The sequence below is a fragment of the Carlito syrichta genome, unplaced genomic scaffold (assembly GCF_000164805.1).
Source record: "Carlito syrichta isolate Samal-C Ts95f unplaced genomic scaffold, Tarsius_syrichta-2.0.1 Scaffold47086, whole genome shotgun sequence".
Taxonomy (NCBI): Eukaryota; Metazoa; Chordata; class Mammalia; order Primates; family Tarsiidae; genus Carlito; species Carlito syrichta.
The window spans coordinates 177,465-199,419 of record NW_006991182.1 but is presented as its reverse complement, the minus strand read 5'-3'; the positions used below and the strand labels follow the sequence as shown (position 1 = coordinate 199,419).

Genomic DNA, 21,955 nt, shown 5'->3' with positions numbered 1-21,955 from the left:
TATATTTTTCAATAACATTTGTGCATAATTGCTTTAATAAAATGAGCATACATATTTTAAATTTTAAGTACTTTGGATTTACATATGAAATACACATGTTTAAATTGGAGAGACGTTCATCTTTATTGTTTTTTCTACTTACAAAAATAACACAGGCTCATTGTGAAATTTTTAAACATTACAGAAATATATAACATAGATAGTGAAAGTCCACCATAAACTACTATCCCTCCCTGAGATAACCAATATTAACAACAATTTGGTATTTATAGCCTCACTTTTGCATATGCATATACTAACATATCTACATATTAACAAAAATATAAATACTCATTAACATAAAAACCTGTCACACAATTTGCTTTTTATTCCCATTTAATATATCTTGTATGCCTTTCCACATCAATACATATAGATTACTCGTATTCTTTATAGCAGTTACAAAGAATTTCGTTTCATGAATATATGCCAATTCCCTATTTGGATTACTTCAAAATTTCACTATTATGTATAATACCAAAAAAATTCAGTCATACAGACACATACACAGTCGTGCAGTGTGTTTGCATAGAATAAGATGCCAGAATTATAACTGTTGGATCAAAAAGTATGAATATACAAAGTTTTATTCCAATGGCTATTATCAAATTGTCCTCCAAGAAGGGTGGATCAGTGTATGCTTTCACCAATAGTATAAGGGTATAATTGCACCTATATCCCTACACCTTTATGTATATTTATTTTTTCTAAGCAAAAGTTGTTTAAATAGAATATTTCACGCTGGTCACAACATCAGAAATGTAAAAACAATGGGCTGTAAAATGAACACATTTTTATTATGCCTGTAGACTCTCAGTCTTAAAGGAAGCTAATTCACCTCCCTAATTATTTCTCAATATAAATTAGCCCCAAAAGAAAAAAAGCTATTTCGATATCTAGAGAAGTTACTGCTGTTAAAAAGCATGCTCATCATCCCAGTGGTTTCTAATCAGACACAGAAAAAAATCAGGATTCTCCCTATCCCTGGAGTTCACTGGTTTGAATTAAAAAAAAAAAAAATCCCCCCAAATCAGAGTCATAGTCCTGAAATAAATTACATAGTAATTAATATCAAAAAGAACAATTGCTAAGCCTTCCTTTTGGTCAGTAAAGTACTGTTGATACAAGTTAGAACATTGGAAAGAAAAAAAATAAAGTAAAAAGTCATGCAGAGAGGTTGATTAATGTTGGAACAGAAGAGACTGGGCTTACATGAGCCTACAAAAGAGGACTTCTCACAAATGGGAACATGAAGGAATAAAATTTTGACAGCAAATTAGAAGAAAATTCCTTGGTGTGCTAGATACCTATATGGACTCCGATAATATTAGCAAACCCTTATAGCTGTAAAGCTATTTAGAATTTACAATGTGCTTTCACATTCCTTAAGTCTCATACCAGCCCTAGGAGGGAGGCATTAGCATTCCCATTTTATAAATAAAAGAGAAGCCTCAAACTCCTGTGCTCAAGCCATCTTCTCACATCAGCCTGCAGAGTAGCTGGAACTACAGGTGAACACCACCACGCCCAGGTTATTTATTTATTTATTTTTTTAGAGATGAGATCTTGCTGTGTTGCCCAGACTGGTCTCAAACTCCTGGCCTCAAGTGATCCTCCCGCCTTGGCCTCCCAAAGTGCTGGGATTACAGGAATGAGCCAGCATGCTGGCCTATTAACTCTTGAGAAGCCCTATTCACTAGCCAATTCTGGGTTTGTTATGAGGCATCATCTCTGTGACAGCTGCTATAGAGGCCTCATAAGAGAGACCAAAGCATCCTGGTAAAGAAAAGCATCATAAACAAAAAGAACATGTTTAGAAAAGTCAACAGTAGGTCATTATGGAACAATCACGGTGTGCAAAGATACTGTGCTCTCTCAAATAGAAGCCAACCAGTGAATGTGAGGATAACGGAGGCAAGCCTCCATGTTACAAGTTTATTCCTGACAGGCAGCTGCTTGCTTTCTTCTTAAGCAGAAGAAAGGCGGCAAGGCCCAGAGGTTTTTTTTAGCATGCTCTGAGTTCCTTGCTTCCCCATGACAGCAAACTGCCTGTGGGCTCCCCTCCATCCAATCCACCTGGCCTGAGGCTCCCACTGCTCAGGACAAACTGAGGCAGTGCAGGAAAGCAGGTCTTTAAACCTCATGTTTTTGCACTTACAATGTTATCACAGTTGGCTATTTGAGAAAAGAAATCAAAATAATAGAAACTTGAGATCAGGTGAGGCAAGGTATTTGCTCAAACTTTACAACCCGGAGCATGCACAGCCAAATGGAGTCAGATGAGCAACTGACCTCGTTTCCGCTCATGTTCAAATTCACTGAACACCAACTGTCATCACCCAGATCAACTTTGGCATAGAGCATTTAAAATCCAGCTTTTTCTGACCAGCCTGGGCAACTTGGCAAGACCTCATCTCTATGATAAATCAAAAAATTAGCTGGGCGTGGTGGTGTATGCCTGTAGTTCCAGTTACTTGGAAGGCTGAGGTAGAAGGATCACCCAGCAGGTCAAGGCTATGGTGGCCGTGAACATGCCACTGCACACCAGTGAGTGAGACTCCGACTCAAAAAAATAAAAATAAAACAAAATCCAGTTTTTTCAACAAAAAGAGACATTTTGACCCTGTTATTCTCCACAAGGTCAGTTGTTCACAACAGAGATAACAAAGACGTGGAATTCAGAGTTGAGGAGATCTGGGGTAGCACTGGCAACTAAACAAGAGCAGGAACTACAAAATCAACCACCAACCAAGAGCACAGCAGCTTAAAGCCCCACAATACCTACACACAAAAACAACCAGGTCATCTGTCAGTGTCCACTTTGCTCCCCAACCAGCCCCAGTAGAGAGGCAGCAACTGCTTGTGGCTCGCAGTCATCTGGAACCACACAGCTGCACTCTGCCAACTCCACATTCACAGACCACAGAACAAGGTACACAGTTTCTAACAATACCACAGGGTAAGAAGTAGGTATAATAGTTCAGGAAATCTGGGGACGGGGGTGGGAAGAGGAGCAAGGATGTAAACAGACATGGGTTACTGAATGATGTATGTAAAATAACAGTGCCATGATGTGTACACGAAGACTCCCTTGGAGGAGTGTGAATAAAGATTAAGTTTGGGCTTTGAAACTGAAAAGGTCTAGGTCTGAATTCAACTCAGCCACTTATAGGCTATGTAACCACCAGCTACTCACCTGACCTCTCTTATCAGTTTTCTCATCGACAAAATGGAGACAGTAACAGTATTTAGGGTAGAGTTCTGTAAAACTTGGGTGAGACAATAAATGCAAAATACTTATTAGCATAGCACCTAATACACAGCAAAAGCCCAATAACTGTTAGTTATTATTACCACTACAAATATCATTTCTCTCACTACCAGGAGTATAAGATGAGGACAGGAAGCACTGGCAGTTTCCAACAAAGGGTAGAAAGGGGTGGTTCCAGTACACACACTGCCTGAAAACACTGAATGGCATAAATCCATAATAGGTGGGACAAGAAGAAACTTGGAAAACAAAAGCCAAGATGTCCTCAGACATCTTAATTTTTAAGAATAACACAATCTTGGCTAGCAAAGACAAAAACTTCATCTTCATTCTCACCCACCGTATGATATCATAGATCACATCCTTCAGAAACCATCAACACCTTGGCATTGTTCTATTTTTTTTCTTCCTGTATTTGGGTGGTTGTTACACAGGTGATCATTTTATATTTACAACACAAAATTATATTTAATAAACTTTCCTATATTTGTTCTATTTCACAATTTTTTTAAGTTTCTTTTTTTTGTGAGTTGGAGTCTCACTCTGTAGCCCAGACTGGAGTGCAGTGGCCACTCCCGGCCACCGCAGCCTCGACCTGCTGGGCTCCGGCGATCCTTCCGCCTCAGCCTTCTGAGTAGCCGGAATTACAGGCATGTGCTACCACGCCTGGCTGATTTTTTGATTTATTGTAGAGATGAGGTCTTGCTGTCCAGGCGGGTCTCGAACCTGCGGGCTCAGGCAATCCACTCACCTCAGCCTCCCAAAGGCGCGGGATTACAGGCTGAGCCACCGAGCCCGGCTTAAGCTTCTTTTTTTTAAGTGCCAGCACCTTTAATGAGGTTAGCCAAACTTATGGAGAAAAGACCAAACACACCCCTCAAAGGAAGACAGATCTCAAAGTCTAATGAGAACTCTGATGAGAAATTAGGAGTTGTGGTGGGCTTAGCATGAATGCAGAGCAATGTTCAAATCCTGAAGAACCAAAGAAACTCCCTTCTCAGGATTCTTCCAAAAGAGCATGTGACAAAGTTAAAAAAAGAATCAGCCATATGGGTTCACGTAGGGTTGTTCCAAAATCTTCAAGTAAATTAAAAATCTCAACTATAAACGAAGAGACAGGTTTTTATTTCTGTTTCTGTTAAGACAGGGTCTCACCCTGTCACCCAGGCTGGAGTATAACAGCTGATCATGGCTCACTGGAGCCCCAACCTCCTGGGCTCAAGCGATCCTCTTGCCTCAGCCTCCTGAGTAGCTGGGACTAACTAACAGGTACAAGCCACTGCACCAGTCATGGCAAGAAAAGGAAAACATCTTTAGCCTCATTTCAGTTTTAGACGGAAGAGATACAATGTATAAACTTAGAAATCCAGTCCAAAAAAAAAAAAAAAAAAAACGGGATTGTTTTATAGAATAGGGAAGCAACAAAAAAAAAGCATTACAAACAGTCTCTGATAAAATGAAAGGGTGGTGGAATTCACTTCCTTGAAGCCTAAGAGGAGACATTCATATTATGAACACATTCTTCTGTAAGTGTCCTTCAAACCCAGAGGTAAATACTGTCACCAATTAAAAAGCACTGTGGACCTGCTGCTATATCTGTTGAAAGGAAAGAAAGATTTAGAAAAATCTGAGCATTCAAAAATACCAACCCTAAAGATTCACACTGCCCAGTCTGGCTGTCTTTGGTTTTTTTTGTTTGTTTGTTGTTGTTGTTGTTGTTGTTGTTTTTGAGTTGGAATCTCACTCTGTGGCCCAGGATAGAGTGCAGTGGCCGCTCCCAGCCACCGCAGCCTCGACCTGCTGGGCTCCGGGAATCCTTCCGCCTCAGCCTTCCAAGTAGCTGGAACTACAGGCGTGCACTACCATGCCCGGCTAATTTTTTTGATTTTATTGTAGAGATGAGGTCTTGCCAAGTTGCCCAGGTGGGTCTCAAACCCGCGGGCTCAGGCAATCCACTCACCTCAGCCTCCCAAAGGCGCGGGATTACAGGCTGAGCCACCAAGCCCGGCTCAGTCTGGCTGTCATACCCACTTTTATTTCTTGCCCCCATCCTACCTTTTTTAAAAAAAGGTAATATGCCAGGCTCAGTGGCTCAGCCTGTAATCCCAGCACTCTGGGAGGTTGAGACAAGTGGATTGCCTGAGCCTGCGGTCCGAGACTAGCCTGGACAACTTGGCAAGACCTCATCTCTACAATTAAAAAAAACCAATTAGCCGGGCATTGTAGGGCACACCTGTAGTTTTAGCTACTTGGAAGGCTGAGGCAGAAGGATCACCTGAGCCCAGCAGGTTGACGCTGAGGTGGCCATGGGCATGCCACTGCACTCTAGCCTGGGCAACGGAGTGAGACTCCAACTCAAAAAAAAAAAAAAAAAAGATAATACAAGTTAAAGTAAAATCTACAAATGGAATAATAAGCATCCAAGAAGCTAAGCAGGTCTCATTCTACATATCTACTGAGAATTGCTGTGAAAAAGAAGCTGACAGAAAACCTGGCTTTAGCCTGCATTAAACAATGGAGCCCAGCGTAGAGGCTTAGATTGTAGCAGTGGGAATGTGATGTACAATTTAACAGATCCTACTGAAAACACTGTCGTTTTTTCCCCTTAACAACACTGCAGTCTGAAGATGAAGAAAAACCAACAGATACTCTGAAAATAAGTGGAACAGACCATGTTCTCAGAGAAGCTCAGTTTGAATAAACACAGTCTCAAATTTCAAGCCCCAGACCTTTCTCCAAGCAAAGGGATAGTGGTAACAGCACTGAGACCAACTTTATTTTATTTTATATTTTTGAGTCAGAGACTCACTCTGTCACCTAAGCTGGAGTAAAGTGACTCGATCATGCCTCACCACAGCCTGGATCTCTTGGACTCTGGCAATCGACCATGTCAGCCTCCCAAGTAGCTGGCAACCACACCTTTTTTTTTTTTTTTTGTAGAGACGAGGTCTCACTATGTTACCCAGACTGGTCTCAAGCTCCTGGACTCAAGTGATCCTCCAGCCTCAGCCTCCCAATGTGCTGGGACTATAGGCATGAGCCATTCTACTCGGCCAAGCCAACTTTAGGGTTGACAGGGAAGTTATAGGTCAGGCCAAAGCCTCACTTCTACCTACATTTTTTTCATTAGTCAAGAAATAAAAGCACACAGGTGACAAATAGAAGACATTCAAAATACGTGCAGGAAATAAGGCATTGACTAAATTGATCCAACAGGGAACCTGCCCTAAATTGCAAACTGAGAGAAGGAAAAGAAACTGGGAAAACGGCAGTGCTGTACACTCTGAAAAAAGTGAGGCAGAGTAGATGAGGGATGATTTCAAAAGACAAGTCCAGAGCCTGAAGAGGCTGGGCTATTTTTAGACAGTAAAGAAAGAGGTATTGGGTTCAGGGAGAGAAGAATCCTCTCTCCAGTGAGAATCGCTTTGAAGGCTGAGGGCAGCTGTGGAAGGAGGAATGAAATGGAGATCAAAGAAACAAAACCAGAAGAACACAGGCATTTTTCATTGTATACCACCTGCTGTGAAGATCTTAAAACACTTCACAATCCTTAATTCAACAGCACCTTAGAGATGGAAAACTCAAGGAAAATCTGACCAAGGTCATTCACAAAGGCAGTGAAGGGTAGAGCTGCTGGCCACAGGGACCCCTGCTCTTAGTCACCTATTCTAGGTGGAGATCCCAGAGAGTGTGTATCAAACACTAAACAAACTACTGGAGCCTGGGGGAGCGGGATGCCCAGTACCAGGTACTCAGGAGGCCAAGGCAGGAGAATCACTTGAATCCAAGAGTTAGAGCCCAGTCTGGACAACATAGCAAGGCTCTTTTAAAAAAAAAATTACTGGTTCTTATGAATCCAAAAGGAAGTGACTAGTGAAATAGTGACATAAAAGACTGGCCTGGACTCAGGGTTATTATCACAAAGTTTCCTAATCCTGCCCACAGGGAAATTCCTGCTGATCTGCTTTAACATGGCAATGATCAGTTCCTCAGATATGACTCTACAACAATGTAGCTCTCTCAAATCTATCCCTGACATGGCAGTTTACAGAGCATACAATTGAAGTCACAGTAAAAATTTTGGGGAAAAAAAAACTACTCAAGGAGACAAGCACACTTTGTGGGCTAGCTATACTTCCAGAAAGTCTCAATAAGGTCTTGGGTATGAGGCCAACAGATTGCTGGGTTCTAGCACCTAGGCCAGGGGTTCGTAACCAGCAGTGGACTTCTGCTGGAGCTTGATATATACACAACTACCAAACTCTACCCATGGCGGTTCTGATTCTATATACAGCTAAGATGGGGCCCAGGAATGTGTGTTTTAAAATGTGCACAAGTATTCTGATGTCTTACTTCCCTCCTGACCTCTTCCCCAAGTTGCAAGCTATCAAGCTAGCACTAATGATCCATAAGTACTTTGAAAAAGTATGTTTCCCCACTGCCAAATAATATCTGGGCTCAAACACACTGAGCAAAAGCTGAAATTAGATTATTGACTTTTTTTTTTTAATCCTTCATGAAATCTACCTACCCAAACTCTTCTTAGAGCCACCTATAAAAAGGCTCAAAGCAACACCACACAATTAAACAGGAAAAAAACTTGGGGAAAAGAGAGAGAGAGGAATTAGATTTGCAATCATAAAAACACAACTAGAAGAAAGTCATCTTGCCCATTATTTCCAGAAGGAATAATACATACCATAAGTCAGATTAGTGGCTATTGAGGAGGCAGATTTCAAACCCCCCCTCACTTACTTTTTCAAAATCTAATAGCCGTCCAAGCACAGAAAATCCTTTTGTATCCCAACTTAAATCCTGCCTGATCAGATTCGGTCCATTTCTGTCCTTTGTTAATATAGAAAAAATAAACCCAGCACCCTCCACATAAAAATCTTTCAGAAACTTTAAGGAAAGAGGAGGAGGTTTAGTTACCAAGAGCACACACACTCACATTTGCTTCTTAAGGAAAACACACCCTCAACTGAAATGAGAGGCAGGAACTGACGAATCTACAGGATTTGAACTCTAAGGGTATTTACAACCAATAACTTTGAGTTACACTTTACCAAGATTCAGCAAATCTGACATAAAATTTCAAATCATTCTTTTCCAATTTACTCCACTGCAGAGACTTAAAAAGCTTAATAAAAGTCCCAGCCATCATCTACTATCTCTGCACTAACTTAAATCTCTACCTCAACTGGTTCTCTCAAATCAACTTTTAACCATATTTTAAAGGTATTTTTTACTAGGTCTCTCCTGAATTAAAAAGTCCTTACTGAGCACTATGTTCTGCATATGTATACTTCCCCTTCTCTCTTATGCCCTTCGCACCTAAATAGGCTGCATCTCCACTTCTTGTTCAACATTAATCCTAGTTTTGATTTCTTTTCTAAAGAGTTCACAAATTCCTTCTGATTATTTCTTTCTTTACTTTTATTTATTTAATTTTTTTGAATCAGGATCTCATTCTGTTGCCCAGGCTGAAGTGCAGTGACACAATCACAGCTCACTGCAGCCTGGAACCCCTGGGCTCAAGCAATCCTCCCTCAGTCGCCTGAGTATCTGGGACTACAGGTGCATGTCTCCATGTCTAATTTTTTTTTTCTTTTTTCTTTTCTTTTTTTTTTTTTTGGTGCAGAAATGAGTTCTTGCTGTTGCCTAGGCTGGTCTTCAATTCCTGGACTCAAGCAATCCTCTTGCCTTGGCCTCCCAAAGTGCAGAGACTACAGGCGTGAGCCACTGCGCCGGACCCTGATTATTTCTTATTCATCTGGAAGTCCAAGTTTAGCCCCACTATATTTGACATCTTTAAATTGTTCTTATCCATCTATTACTTATGTATGTACTACCTATCTTACACCATTCTAAACAGCATGACATAAAGGAAATAAAGAACATGACTTCTGACCTTGGTAAATGAAAACATATATAAAAGAAACTCTTGGAAGTTGGTTTCAAAGTAGTGGGGCTAGTCAGAGAAAGCCCTTGGCTCTGATAAATATGGAGTTGGACCCCAAAATAAGTGTAGAACTTGGTGAAAAGGAGAAGGTAGGCTATTTTAGACAGAAAGAACAGCGTAATTCAAAGCAGGAGGCCATCTGAAGTCAGAGCTACAAAAAGCTCTCTGACATTTCCTCCTTGCCCCCCCAAAAGAAGAATATGCAATTTTGTCTTCAAATCTTATATCAGAATTAGCTACCCATGAATCACAAGTTTTCTGTTATCATATTATCTACAGCCACCATATATTAAAGCAACACACAGTGTCCAATACATTAGGTCTTATGTGGATCACCACAGGCAAACTTAGAATAATCTTAAGTAAAAAGAGAAAGCATCTCTAGGGTCCTAGGTACACAAAGATAGTTATTTCTCTTGGGTGCCAAAGATATGCACCAGTGTTCTTGTTCTGTTAGACCATTCAAGGGCCATTCAACTTCAGCTATGTATTTCCTTCAGACACAGCTTTAAGACAGACAAAGCCATTTAAAGCAGTCTGAAGCATGGAATTCCTATTTAAAATGGGGATGTTTAATGATGATACCAGGAATGCCCCTTTTTCTAATGTTTTCCTGAAGAGTCTTCTCCTCCTGCCTTAGGACTCAGACTTCAAGCATTCTTTTCACTGTGAAGAATTTCCTAATTCTCCTGAACTGACTTAACTTAGGTTGCTTCCATTAATAACGTATGCAAACTTCAAGAACGGCACTTAATACATCCTCTTGTAATTATGTGTTTACATGTCTTACTAGCCACAAGCTGTTTGATGGCAAGAATGTTTTATTCATCACTGATTCCACAACTAATAGACACTCAAAAAACACTTGTTGAATGCATTAATGTTGAATGACATGAGAAGTGTTAAGGCTGGCAACTATACCTTCTAGATTCCAGACCAAAATTACAGTAAGTATTAACAGTGACGACTCAACTCCTATTATACAGTTCTTTTTTTTTTTTTTTTTTTGAGTTGGAGTCTCACTCTGTCGCCCAGACTGGAGTGCAGTGGCCGCTCCCAGCTACCGCAGCCTCGGCCTGCTGGGCTCCAGCGATCCTTCCACCTCAGCCTTCCGAGTAGCCGGAAGTACAGGCATGAGCCACCACGCTCGGCTGATTTTTTTATTTATTGTAGAGATGGGGTCTCGCTGCCCAGGCGGGTCTCGAACCCACGGGCTCAGGCAATTCACTCACCTCAGCCTCCCAAAGGCGCGGGATTACAGGCTGAGCCACCGAGCCCGGCCCTGTTATACAATTCTACTACATATACCATTCCTGGTCAGAAAAAGAGGTCAAAGATATGAGAAGATTGCTCTAATAGAGCTAGTCACTGCCAAGTTACCAGCCAAGAACATGAGCACTTGCAGTACTAAGAATGAGCAAACAGCATCATTATCTAAGAACAATTTCTAAGTTTCAGGCTCATTTTCCTGCCTCAAGAGAACAGAAACAATGATTAATAAGAAGCCTTGGGAGTCACTGTCTCCACTACCATAAAACCTTGTGGCAAACTGTGATTCAATACAACCTCTGCTGAAACATACAGGGAAGCTGTTCACCTTCCTAACAAACCCAGTTAAAGTTCTGTTAAAGGACAGGGATCTGAAATAAGTCCTCCCAGACCCTGCCATGTTGTACAATGGCACCCTAAATCATCCCTCACAGGATTTACTCATCTCTCAAGAGATATAGGCAAGGCAATAAAATGCTGTTGTCTCAAATGCCTGCCTCTCCCTACAGCAATTCTGCACCACAATATTATGTGTTTACAGGCCACTAATAAGACATAAAACCTAATCTGATTCTGTGGGAACAAAACCCTGGATTCCCTCAAGGAATTAAATAAATGCTGTCAACCCAAAGTTGTAGGGCTTATTTAGTGGGATGAAGCATAAGGACTGAAACCCAGACAATAGAAGGGACAGAAAGAACTTTGCCTCTGAGGACTATCTGCAGCCAGGTGGGATGTGGCTCTTGGCATACAGTGAATGAGATAAGCAATGTCCAAGGGCAAACCAGGAGAGCTGTTTTGCTGGTAGATATCTGACTCCTTGCACATTATCATTCTGGAGAAGCCAAGAAGCTTCAGTTAAATTAACTTAGGCTTCTTGAGGAGACAAATTTATTTTGACCCCAGGCAAGAGCAATTGCCAAGTCAATTCCTCAGACTAGGTGTTTTGGCACATTTCTTTCTGCTACTACAGTCTTACATAACCCCAGCTGTTGCATTAACACCTGCAGCTGTATTAGTCACAGCTTAGCCCTTCACCAGGTATGTGGTCCCACTACCCTTTTCCAGGAAGGGAAACTGAGTCATAGCATATCAACTGGCTTCCCAAGCACATGCTTAATGTGTAGTGGGACCACAAATGAATTCAGGTTGCCTGCCTCCTTCCTAGTCACCTTTTCTCATGGATGAATCTCAGCATGCCCCCCTTGTTGCTCTTTTTCCTTCCACCTGAAACCAAAGTTGTAGGGCTTATTTAGTTGATTAAAACATAAGACAAGCACATTTGATCCTTTAGCGCCAACAGCAGCTTCTGTTATCTTCCTTCCAAGAAAAAAGGGAGGTTAAGGAGGAACATGGAGCAGAAAAAGGTAGGGCTGGAAAGAGGTGGCTCTCAATACTAGGACTCACCTTGGAGCTGAGGTTCTCCCGTCGGTTTCCTGCCTTACTCCTGCGTAGTTTGATGGAGGGGGATCTCAGCAGGTTCTTGATCCGGCTGGTAATGGTTGACCCTTCCACAGCCATCATGAGGAGGAGCCCCGTGGGACAGTCCCCGGCCCAGTCCTGTGTCTTGTCTCAGCAGCTGCACTGCCTTCCCACTCCACAGGGCCCTCTAATATGCCCTTTCAATAACCTGAGACGGCAAGGGCCACCTTAGCGTCACAGTCTTACCTTCCACCTAGTTAAGCCTGCAGTTTTACCTCTAGATGCCGCCCTCTCCTTTTCCCTTATCCCCACCTTCAAGCCCTGCACGGTTTATCCCAATGTCGTAAGCACAGACTCAAGAAAAAGAAGAAAATCCTGAGCCGCGAATAAATGCTAGGCCCACGCCTGCCAGAGGCGTTTAACTAGAGAGAAGAGATGGAATGGGCCCTAGTAGGGCTAGCGGCCGGTCTGGTCCCCGTTAATGCCCAACTGTTCCCATGGCAACTGCTGTGGCCAAGGGAGGAGGCCGGCGAGACCACTGGGGGAAATCCACAGGGGGCCTGGGCTCCTGCGGTGGCGGTCGCAGGGACTCGGTGCGGCGGGGCTCGTTGTGGCCCAGCAACTCGTCCTACCACGGGCGCCTCCCTCCCCCACCCGCCTGCCCGCCGGAGCTCGCTCTCCGCCCTCCACAGCGGCTCTGGACCTTTCTCTCTCGCCCGACTCAGGAGCCCTGCTACTCGTCAGCGCCCCCGCTAGGGCCCAGCCTCACCAGCCCCGGGGCGCGGGGGCCACCAGGCTCAAAGCGCCCTCGGGCATCGCGCTCGGCAGTTTCAGCTCCGCCGCAGCAGCGGCAGCAAGCAGCTATGGTGGCACGAGCGGCTCAAAACGCGAACTACCGCCTGGGCCAAGCTCCGGGCTGGATGGGCGGGGCCGACGCGAGGAGGTGCGGCCAGGAGCCAGGAGGGCGTTTCCAGAGTGGACTAACAAGGTTTGAGGGGGCGGAGCCAATGAAAGAGCCTAGGAAGCAGAGGATTTGGGCCTCGAGAACCACGGATTCCGCACAGAGCTACTGCGGGTACCACTCTTTGTGGAAGGTCAGAAGAACATGGCTTCAGAATTGAGAGAGCCAAGCCTTTTATGGTATCATCAGGCCTAGTTCCCCAGAGAATCGCACTTCTTAAAGCCCCAAGACGATAACCACGCCCCCAGGGTGCTCACGTTGGCATTTGATAGGCCCGAGGGGCCATAGCCGAAATTAATGCCTAGCTCAGAATTACAAGACTGAGGTACAGCCAAGGAACGCTCCTCTCGCCGTTCTCGAGCGTTGGGATTTTTAAAGCAGTCGGAATAGCTTTGCGTTGATCCACGTGGGAAGGACTCTTCTGAGTACCCAAATTCAATCGCAATAAGTGTTTTGAACTCGGTAACCTGATTGGTTAAGATGAATGAAATGGGACGTAAACGGTTGCCTTGAAGAGCTTTAAGCGTGGGCGGAAGGTATGGGAAGGGAAGACTAGTGGATATACTGTTTTGTGTTTTTTTTCGTGCTCTCACCCAAAGTTAACTAGGACTTTGTTGCTCCAGATCGTTTCCTTGCTCCTGTCAAAATTCAATTGTGAATCCTTTCCCCTAGAACTATTACTTGCCAACGTCACTGACAAGCTCCCTGACACCAGATCGAGTGATATAACTTTTCTACCTCATGGCGGAAATACAGATATATCATTACATATTAAGCCTAAGAGTTTACTTTCTAGGAGCCCCAGGATTCTCCTGGGTACTGCTGTAAGAAATTACCTTATGAAAAAGCCTAAGCCAGAAAAGACTTGGGTGTCTCACCCTATCCAGCTCTTTGGAATCCCTGTGGGAGACATGTTAGCAAGAGGTTAAGAACCTCTAAATTCATTGCTGTGGCAAAGCAGATATTTGCGTGTGTTGTAGCCATGTATTAAAAATTACGTATGTAAAACTCACAAGTTGACATGGAGATGACAGATGTTACCCCCTAAAACTGACAACAGTATGTGACCTCTTTAACCATGCAATGCAAATGTGATGAAACATAAAATGGGATTTTCAACAGCATGTGACCTTCTCTTTAACCATGCAATGCAAATGTGATGAAACATAAAATGGGATTTTCAAATGTATTTCCCAAATCCGAAGGCAAGAGCCATTAGCCACAACACAGTTCCGTCAGCCCTTTGCTAGTCTGTGATTTGACCTCTGCATTAGAGTAAAAGCTAATACTAATAAATGGTGCCACCTGGTGTATGCTGCAGATCTCAGCAACTGTCATTTCCACCCATAACACTAGAAAAAATTTTGCCCATAAGAATTGTCCCTAATCCTCTCTAGATCATTTTTGTATCCACTAGCAGTTTTCTCACTTACCTAACCCACTCATGGTCAGGTAAATGAGTTTACAAAGTGTCATTCATCATTTTTTTGTCCAAAGCTACCCTGGTTTATCCCCTGAGAGAAAATGTTCCCCCAATTACCCTTATCTGAAGCTAAAGAGGCAAATCACAGTTCCTGTTTTCCTTGTGTAAGATGATCTAGATGAAAAAACGGAGAGCAGTGTAATCAGGGAAATTTCTTAAGTATGAAATCTGGATAATTCTAAGTTTGTCAAAACCACACATTTTTAATTCTTCACAAATCAGTCTAACCTTTGTTGTCTAGGTACTATGCCAATATGGGAATAGGCTGTAGGCTATTCCTATTCTTCAGGAATTAATTCCTCAATAAATATACACTTCCAGGCCCAAGTGTGAATAGAAGCGTTATTCACCTTTCCCCACTAAAACTTAATAGTCATGCACCACATAATGACATTTCAGTCAATGACAGAGTGCATGGTCTAAGATTATAGTATCATATTTTTACTGTCCCTTTGTATGTTTCAATACACAAATACCACTGTTACAACTGCCTATAGTATTCAGTACAGTAACATGCTGTACAGGTTGTAACCTAGGAGCAAAACTGTATCATAGCCTAGACATGTAGTAGGCTATACCATCCAAGTTTGTATAAGTACATCGTAATAGTCTATGATGTTTGCTTAAGAAAATCACCTAGCAACATGTTTCTCAGAATGTATCCCTGTCATTAATGACATGCAACTGTGCCTGCTATCACATCCTCCAAAATGCAGTTGACCCTTACATAAGTATTTAATCATCCATGAACTATTTCACTTTTTATTCTGCTGTTATGTCCTAAACATCTATACACGATGTTTGTCAAATTCTAAAATTCCAGATGTATGGGAACAGATGTTACATAGTTGTCTGTTTAGCACTATTCTCATTAGATCAAATTGTTAGGTTCACTCTAGGCTTAACATGCAAATAAGTTATAATTGTAAGATTCTGTAAAACTAACAGGCTAGAATAAATATTTGCTCATTAATTCAAATATTTATTGAGCACCTTTACATGCACGGCACTGTGAGACAGCTGAGACCAATGACTACAGTTGGGATCCAAGACTGCTTTGATATCCAACTCATCCCATGGTTTAGCTTTCCCAACCTGCACACACACCTCCATCACTATTACTCAACACTTATGTGCCTTGGTAGAGCAGTTCAGTCATATCTAATGTATTAGTTATGCCTTGGTTTAAAAGTTGTATATATCAAATTACTTCCCTCTATTTCAAAAATGCATTTTTAACAACTTTTTCTCCACCTAGAAATATGAATATTTAATTTTCTCTGCACCCATTCATATCCATGTAAAATTTCATTAGCAGTAATACAATGACATGGAAGTATTGATGCCCTTAGAGCACTTTCCTGAAAACCAACAATTTTGTGCAAGAAATGTATTGATTCTTGGTTATCAGCCATTCTCTATAAAAGAGCCTGAAGCCGGGATCGGTGGCTCAGCCTGTAATCCCGTGCCTTTGGGAGGCTAAGGTGAGTGGAATGCCTGAGCCCGGAGGTTTGAGACCCGCCTGGGAAGCGAGACCTCATCTCTACAATAAATCAAAAAATCAGCTGGGCATGGTAGCACATGCCTGTAATTCTGGCTACTTGGAAGGCTGAGGCAGAAGGATTGCGGGAGCCCAGCAGGTCGAAGCTGCAGTGGTCGGGAGCGGCCACTGCACTCCAGTCTAGGCAACAGAGTGAGACTCCAACTCAAAAAAAAAAAAAGCCTGAAAATATGCTGCCACTGTGCATGTTTTTTGTTTTGTTTTTTTTTTAATCTGGGAGAAAGAGACAAGAGTTATCATTATTTTCTAGACCCATCTTCAAAGTGTATATGTATCTCTCAATTTGCCCTATTCCATCTCAAATATCTCAACCAGTAAAATTAGGGGGGAAAATTCACCTATCCTACTAAACTTTGCCCAAAATAATATATGGATCATCTGCTCTTGCATGTTCAAAACATTTTCAAACTTGTTATAGAAAGGCCTAACATCTGTTTTTCATCTATGATTCTTGGGGGGGGGAAACCACTGCATTTACTACAAAATTATACAAAGTGAGCAACTTGCACAAAGCTTATATAACTGGACTTGATCTGTTAGTGGTCATAAACAGAGTTCAATGTCTAAAAGATTCCTTTAAACTTTTTTGTAAATTATGAAACTACTGGGGCTGGGCATGGTGGTTCATGCCTGTAATTCCAGCACTTTGGGAAGCTGAGACAAGAGGATTGCTTGAGACCAGGAGTTTGAGACCAGCCTGGGCAACATAGCAAGACCCCATCTCTACAAAAAAAATTAATAAAATTAGCCAGATGTGGCGATGTGCACCAGTAGTTCTAGCTACTCAGGAAGCTGAGAAGGAAAGATCCCTTGAGCCCAGGAGCCCGAGATTACAGTGGATTATGATCACACCACTGCACTCCAGCCTGAGTAACAGAGCAAGATCCTGTCTCTAAAAAATAAATAAATAAAAATTATGTAACTACTTGCCTTAAGAAGACCTACTGTCCTCAGTCACTAAGATTGTGTTTCAGTCCCGTCATTCCCCAGGGTAACAGATAAACTGTCTTGTATACACTGGTAGTATGAGATTAGCCTTTCTTCATAGCCATCAAGTTGTACAACATTTTGAAACCTCCATGTAAAACATGGTACAAGGAGTAAAACACCAAAATAATTTCTATAATAAAATTACTTTAGTGGCACTTCTCTCAAACATGTTTTATGGCATTAGAATTCTATACTCCAACTTGGCACAAGCCTCCCAACACGAATTCCTGCTTTCACTGTTGTAACTGATTTATTTCAGGTTTATACATTCTGCCTTTCAATCTCCAAACTTCTTCTGTTCTTAGGTTTCTAAAAAAATAGTCACTTTCAAAAGCAGAAAAGGAAAGATATATATATATATTTAATATATAAAAGAAAATGCTAAATCTGACATAATTATATTCTTAAAAACATTCCATTTATTTACAGATGTATAAAAAGGCGAATTATCAATCTACTGAGATCATGCTTCTTATAGAGTTAGGGTGACAGCTCACCATCTTCCAGGTTCCTCAACTCCTCACACTTCAATCTTTCATCATCACACATGTAATTTTCATAGATTAGTTTCCCCTGGGGTAAGGTTAAAGGGTAGGAGTTTTTGGAGATTTTAGATTTCTGTCAAGACTGCAGGACTGTTCTGAAGACTGAGCCCTCCTCGAGTTATCCCTGACAACATCTAGTTCTAAGAGGTCTTGAGAACACTGGATCTTAGGGGTTTGTAATGACATCTGCAGCCTTTCCACTAAATACCTGGAATCATGCCTCGTTTCCATCTTTGTACATCTCTCATAAACAGAGTCAAATATCCTCCAATCAAGAATTACTATGTGTTTGTCTATCTTCTAAAAAAAAAAAAAAAAAAAAAAAAGTGTTCTGAAGCTAAAATGGTCCTTCTTTTCCTGAGGATTGTTTACTCACTTGCCTGCTCCTGGGCTGACCTTCAAAAGCCACAAGAGCTTGAGAAGTCACGAGGAAATGTGGGAAAGAGACAAGTAAGGAAATAATGGGAAACTGTTATACCTGGATTAAAGTACTAGCATCTCTAAGGACAATTATTAGCAGGGGGGACAGGTCCTGGACTCGTTGGCTAAGGCATTTAATGAAATCTGCAGGGTAAAGAGTGGAAGGGATAAGGAGAAGCTGAGGAGCACCCTTTACCTCCTTCAAGCTTCTTCAGTAACCTTTAGGGGAGGAAAGATTAAGTGCTGATGAGCAGGTCTAGAAAGGCAAGCAGCACAAAACCAGCAAGATTTGCTCACACTGCAATTTGCAGAAGTTTTTCCACCCTTTTCAATCTGTTGATTACCAGAGTTCACAGGAAGGGAACCAACCATGGAAGTAATAATTCACTGGCTAGATCCATTCCAAAGTTGGTCTCAAAACCTAGGTCTAAAGTATGCTGAGTGGGATTTGGGTTAAAGAAGATGGGATGTAGGAGAAATAGTATCACCTAGGCACAGCCCAGGCACTGGAAGCTCTTGTGTTAGTGTTTTACAACACAAGCAAATCCTGTCAATGAAGACAGAACAGGGGTTACATTCCAAAATATAATTATTTAAGAAAGGCAAAATGCAGCAGCTAAATCCCCAGTCTATACAGTTTCAGAATAGTGATTCTTGCCCCCAGGAGTTTCCAAGAGACCCCTCAAGTGCACCGTGATTATTTACAAACTAGATAGGAAACATCATTTCTATACTCAGTACAAATCTCATCTTCTAGGTTGAAAACTTCAGCCTTTGAGAAATCTATGAAAACAACTATACAAAAATATAAATATCTTTATCTTTACAGACTGTCAGTCCTTCATACCCTGACAGCTAATGAGTGAAAAAGCTCTACAGATCATTGAATCCATGGTAGCAGATAAAAAATATATCTTGTGATTCAAATACTGCCTTATTTCCCTGGTAAAGAGTGCCTACTGTGACTTTTCTTTCCTTTACATCCTGTGCAGGTAATAGTGAATGAAACCTTCAAGCACCAGGAGGCTGGTTTGATTTGGGAACTATCCAGCCCCATATTTTTTTATTTTGGCCACTGTCTCTGATCTGGGGAGAGAATGCTTTAGCTGTCTCTTGAGTGACATGATTTGTGAAAGGGGTAGGGTCCCTCTATGCCTACCTCCAGGATGCATATTCTCAGTAAAAATCCCTGGCACTGTGAAATAAACTTTCTAATACCCACAAATACAATAAAGGAGAACTATTTTTTTTAAGATCTCAAAGTAATTACCTTAATAATAAAAGTTAAAAGCATCCCTACTTTACCAGAAGGCTTGCATTTGTAATTCTGATTGATAAGGTGAGGGAATGGGAGCTACTTGAGATATGAAAAAAGAGAGACACAAAGTCCTTCACTTTGGTATTCCATGGTACCCATCCTCTCTCTCCCTATTCTTGAAAACTCAACTAAAAACTATCTCTTTTGGATCCCTTTGCACAAGTGCATCTCATTCCTTAGATTTCAGACTTAACCCAACAGCTATCAGCTACAGTTCAGTCCATAGCAACTCCAAAGTCGCAAGCAGCTTTTTTTCTTGAGGGGAAGAACCAGGAACCACTATGGAGCCAAAATCTTGTTATGAATTCCTTGGGTAAAAGGGGCACCTCGTGTTCAGTAATGGATCACATCGTCTAGAGGATGAGAGGACCCAGCACCACAAGTGAGGTAACACATTTTAACATGATCAGATTTTCATAGTACTTCTTATACCATGGTCAGCACCCTAGCCCCTTTCTCCATCATTATCCACCGCATCATCAAAGTCAAGGATCAAAGTTCCAAGACACAAACAGATGCCTGAAGAGAAAGGAGGTGAAATTCAATTTCCCCTCATAGCCTGTCTTCTGCCTGAGGACAAATAAGTTCATTTCCCTGCAGAACTTGGTGAAGCCCCAGTGTTGCCCAATTTAGCCACAACAGGTGCCAATGTAGGCATCATTTTGTTCTCCCGGCCTTCCTGGTCATTTCCTGTTAAGTTCATTTTGTGTCCAACTGACCCAACTTTGGCAGCAATAGGTGCTAAACAAGGCATCACCTTGAGACTCTGACCATCTGCATCACTGGAAGGATTAGCTACTTTTAAACCTAGAGGTGCCAACTTTGGCATAGGCCTCCACAAAGTATCTGTGTTGCTGCTGTTCTCCAGACCAGTCTTCATGTGTAGGATGGGGGGTGAGGACACACCACTTTCAGGCTCTGCAGAGAGGCCAGAAGTACTCTTCTCTCCATCACTTGCTTTCTTGTGGGAATGGAGGGAATCCTTTATCTCTGAATCAATAACAATCTTAAGCACATCTGGCTCAGAGGCTGGTTCTGCAAGCTGTTTTTCATTCTCAGAAAAGTCATCATCTTCCAAGTGCAAGAGAAGGGGGCTGATGGAGTCACTATCCCCTTGAACATCAGGCAACTCTTTCAAGCCAGTTCCCAAGTGCCCAACATGGAAAGCTGCTCTGTTCCCAGGAGGAAGTTTACTGACAAAAGCCCGTCGAGCATCCCCTGGGAATTCTGTATCCATAGAGCTGGGCAGTTCAGCCAGGCTAACAGAGTCATCGTTTAGTTGTTGATTAAGAAAGGCAATCTCATTGAGCAGGGAAGTCAGTGTCTCATCAGTATCATCCTCATCTTCCATGTTAGTCAGAAGTTCACTGGGATCAAGAGCTGCTTCCTCTATAGCTGATGTTACTTTCCTCAGTTCCATCTCTATGCTTGAGTCCTTGAGATCTTTCATCTTTAACTTATGAAATGAGGACTCCTTTGACTTCAGTCTATCCCCTCTCGATTCACTCTCTTTCCATTTATACTGAATTCCTCTTGAATCACCAGAAATCTTTTTAGGTAAGAACTCCTGTGCTTCCTGCATACTGGTAACATCAACTATTTGTGGAAAAGCAGACTCTTTATTTGCCAGAAAAACTCTGCCATCTCTATGGTTCGCTCTGGAAGAGATTCTACTTGAATCCTCTAAAGAGTTATCATCATTCCTCATGGTATCTTTCAGGTGGTCAGGTGGCTTGCCATCAGGAACTTCATGAGAATATTTGCTGCCACCCATATCTACCAAACCTCCCTCTGTGGCCAGTGATGTGACATTAACAATTCGTGGCATCATAAATAAGTCATCATTTTCTGAAAAGAATAAGAGAAAATTTTGTTTAGATTTACAGTGTTAGGTATATCTATCTTACCAAATGACCATCTTAAGAAGTTGTAGCCAAAATTTTCCAGTCTATTCATCAAAAAAATGAAAACAAGTCAGTTCTTCAAAGTATAGAACTAACCTAACAAGAAATAGTCAAGTAAAACCCAACCAAAAGACTTTTTAATATTCCACCATTAATAAAAGTTCCATTTAGTTACTTTATAGAAATGTTCCTCAAGTTAATTCTAGTCCTGAGAAGAAATGTATCTTGAGTCTGTTCACTCAATTAACTGCTTCTTTGAGGGGAAAATGAAGCCCTAGGCAGCATGGTAAGAGAAAAGGATGAGTCCTCCAGAGTGGGTTTGGCAGCAGATAGACACAAAAAACCATTGGCTAACAATGACAACAAAGTAACTAAGATTTTAGTATCAATAAGGATACCCTTTTGCATGAATAAAAATTCAGATACCTGGAACCTAATCATCACTAAGACTTCCTTTTCCACTTTGCCCTTTTCCCCAAAAGGCAGTGGTGCTCAAACTAAATCAGACCAGTAAAACAAAAATGGGCTATCTCTGAGTACAAAAAAAAAAAAAAAACAACTGACAAATATTTATTAACACAAGAACTATGGTGGGGAACGGGGGCTCATGCCTATATTCCCAGCATTTTGGAAGGCTAAGGCAGGAAGACTGCTTGAGGCTAGGAGCTAGTTGAGATCAGCCTGGGCAACAAAGTGAGACCATGTATCTTTTTTGTTTTTTGAGTTGGAGTCTCACTCTGTCGCCCAGAGTGGAGTGCAGTGGCCGCTCCCAGCCACCGCAGCCTCAACATGCTGGGCTCCGGCGATCCT

The 21,955-nt window shown here is 41.9% G+C and overlaps 2 protein-coding genes across 3 annotated transcripts in view; both read right to left on the bottom strand.

Annotated features, from left to right (window-relative positions):
* The window catches only part of MAPKBP1 (mitogen-activated protein kinase binding protein 1), a 56,945-nt gene extending 44,081 nt beyond the window's left edge, over positions 1–12,864 (bottom strand). Inside the window, exons 1-2 of the mRNA XM_021707514.1 lie at positions 12,733–12,864; positions 11,949–12,171 (exon numbers count right to left, since the gene is read on the bottom strand). Of these exons, the coding sequence (XP_021563189.1) occupies positions 11,949–12,065 (117 nt within the window). The 5' untranslated portion in view covers positions 12,066–12,171; positions 12,733–12,864. The remainder of the gene's footprint in view (positions 1–11,948; positions 12,172–12,732) is intronic.
* A 4,321-nt stretch (positions 12,865–17,185) lies between these two features.
* MGA (MGA, MAX dimerization protein) overlaps positions 17,186–21,955 on the bottom strand; it is a 107,329-nt gene continuing 102,559 nt past the window's right edge. Inside the window, exon 23 of one of the 2 annotated variants that reach the window (XM_008048432.2) lies at positions 17,186–21,089. In XM_008048432.2, the coding sequence (XP_008046623.1) occupies positions 19,828–21,089 (1,262 nt within the window). In that variant the 3' untranslated portion in view covers positions 17,186–19,827. The remainder of the gene's footprint in view (positions 21,090–21,955) is intronic. The other variant, XM_008048426.2, reaches the window with a different exon arrangement.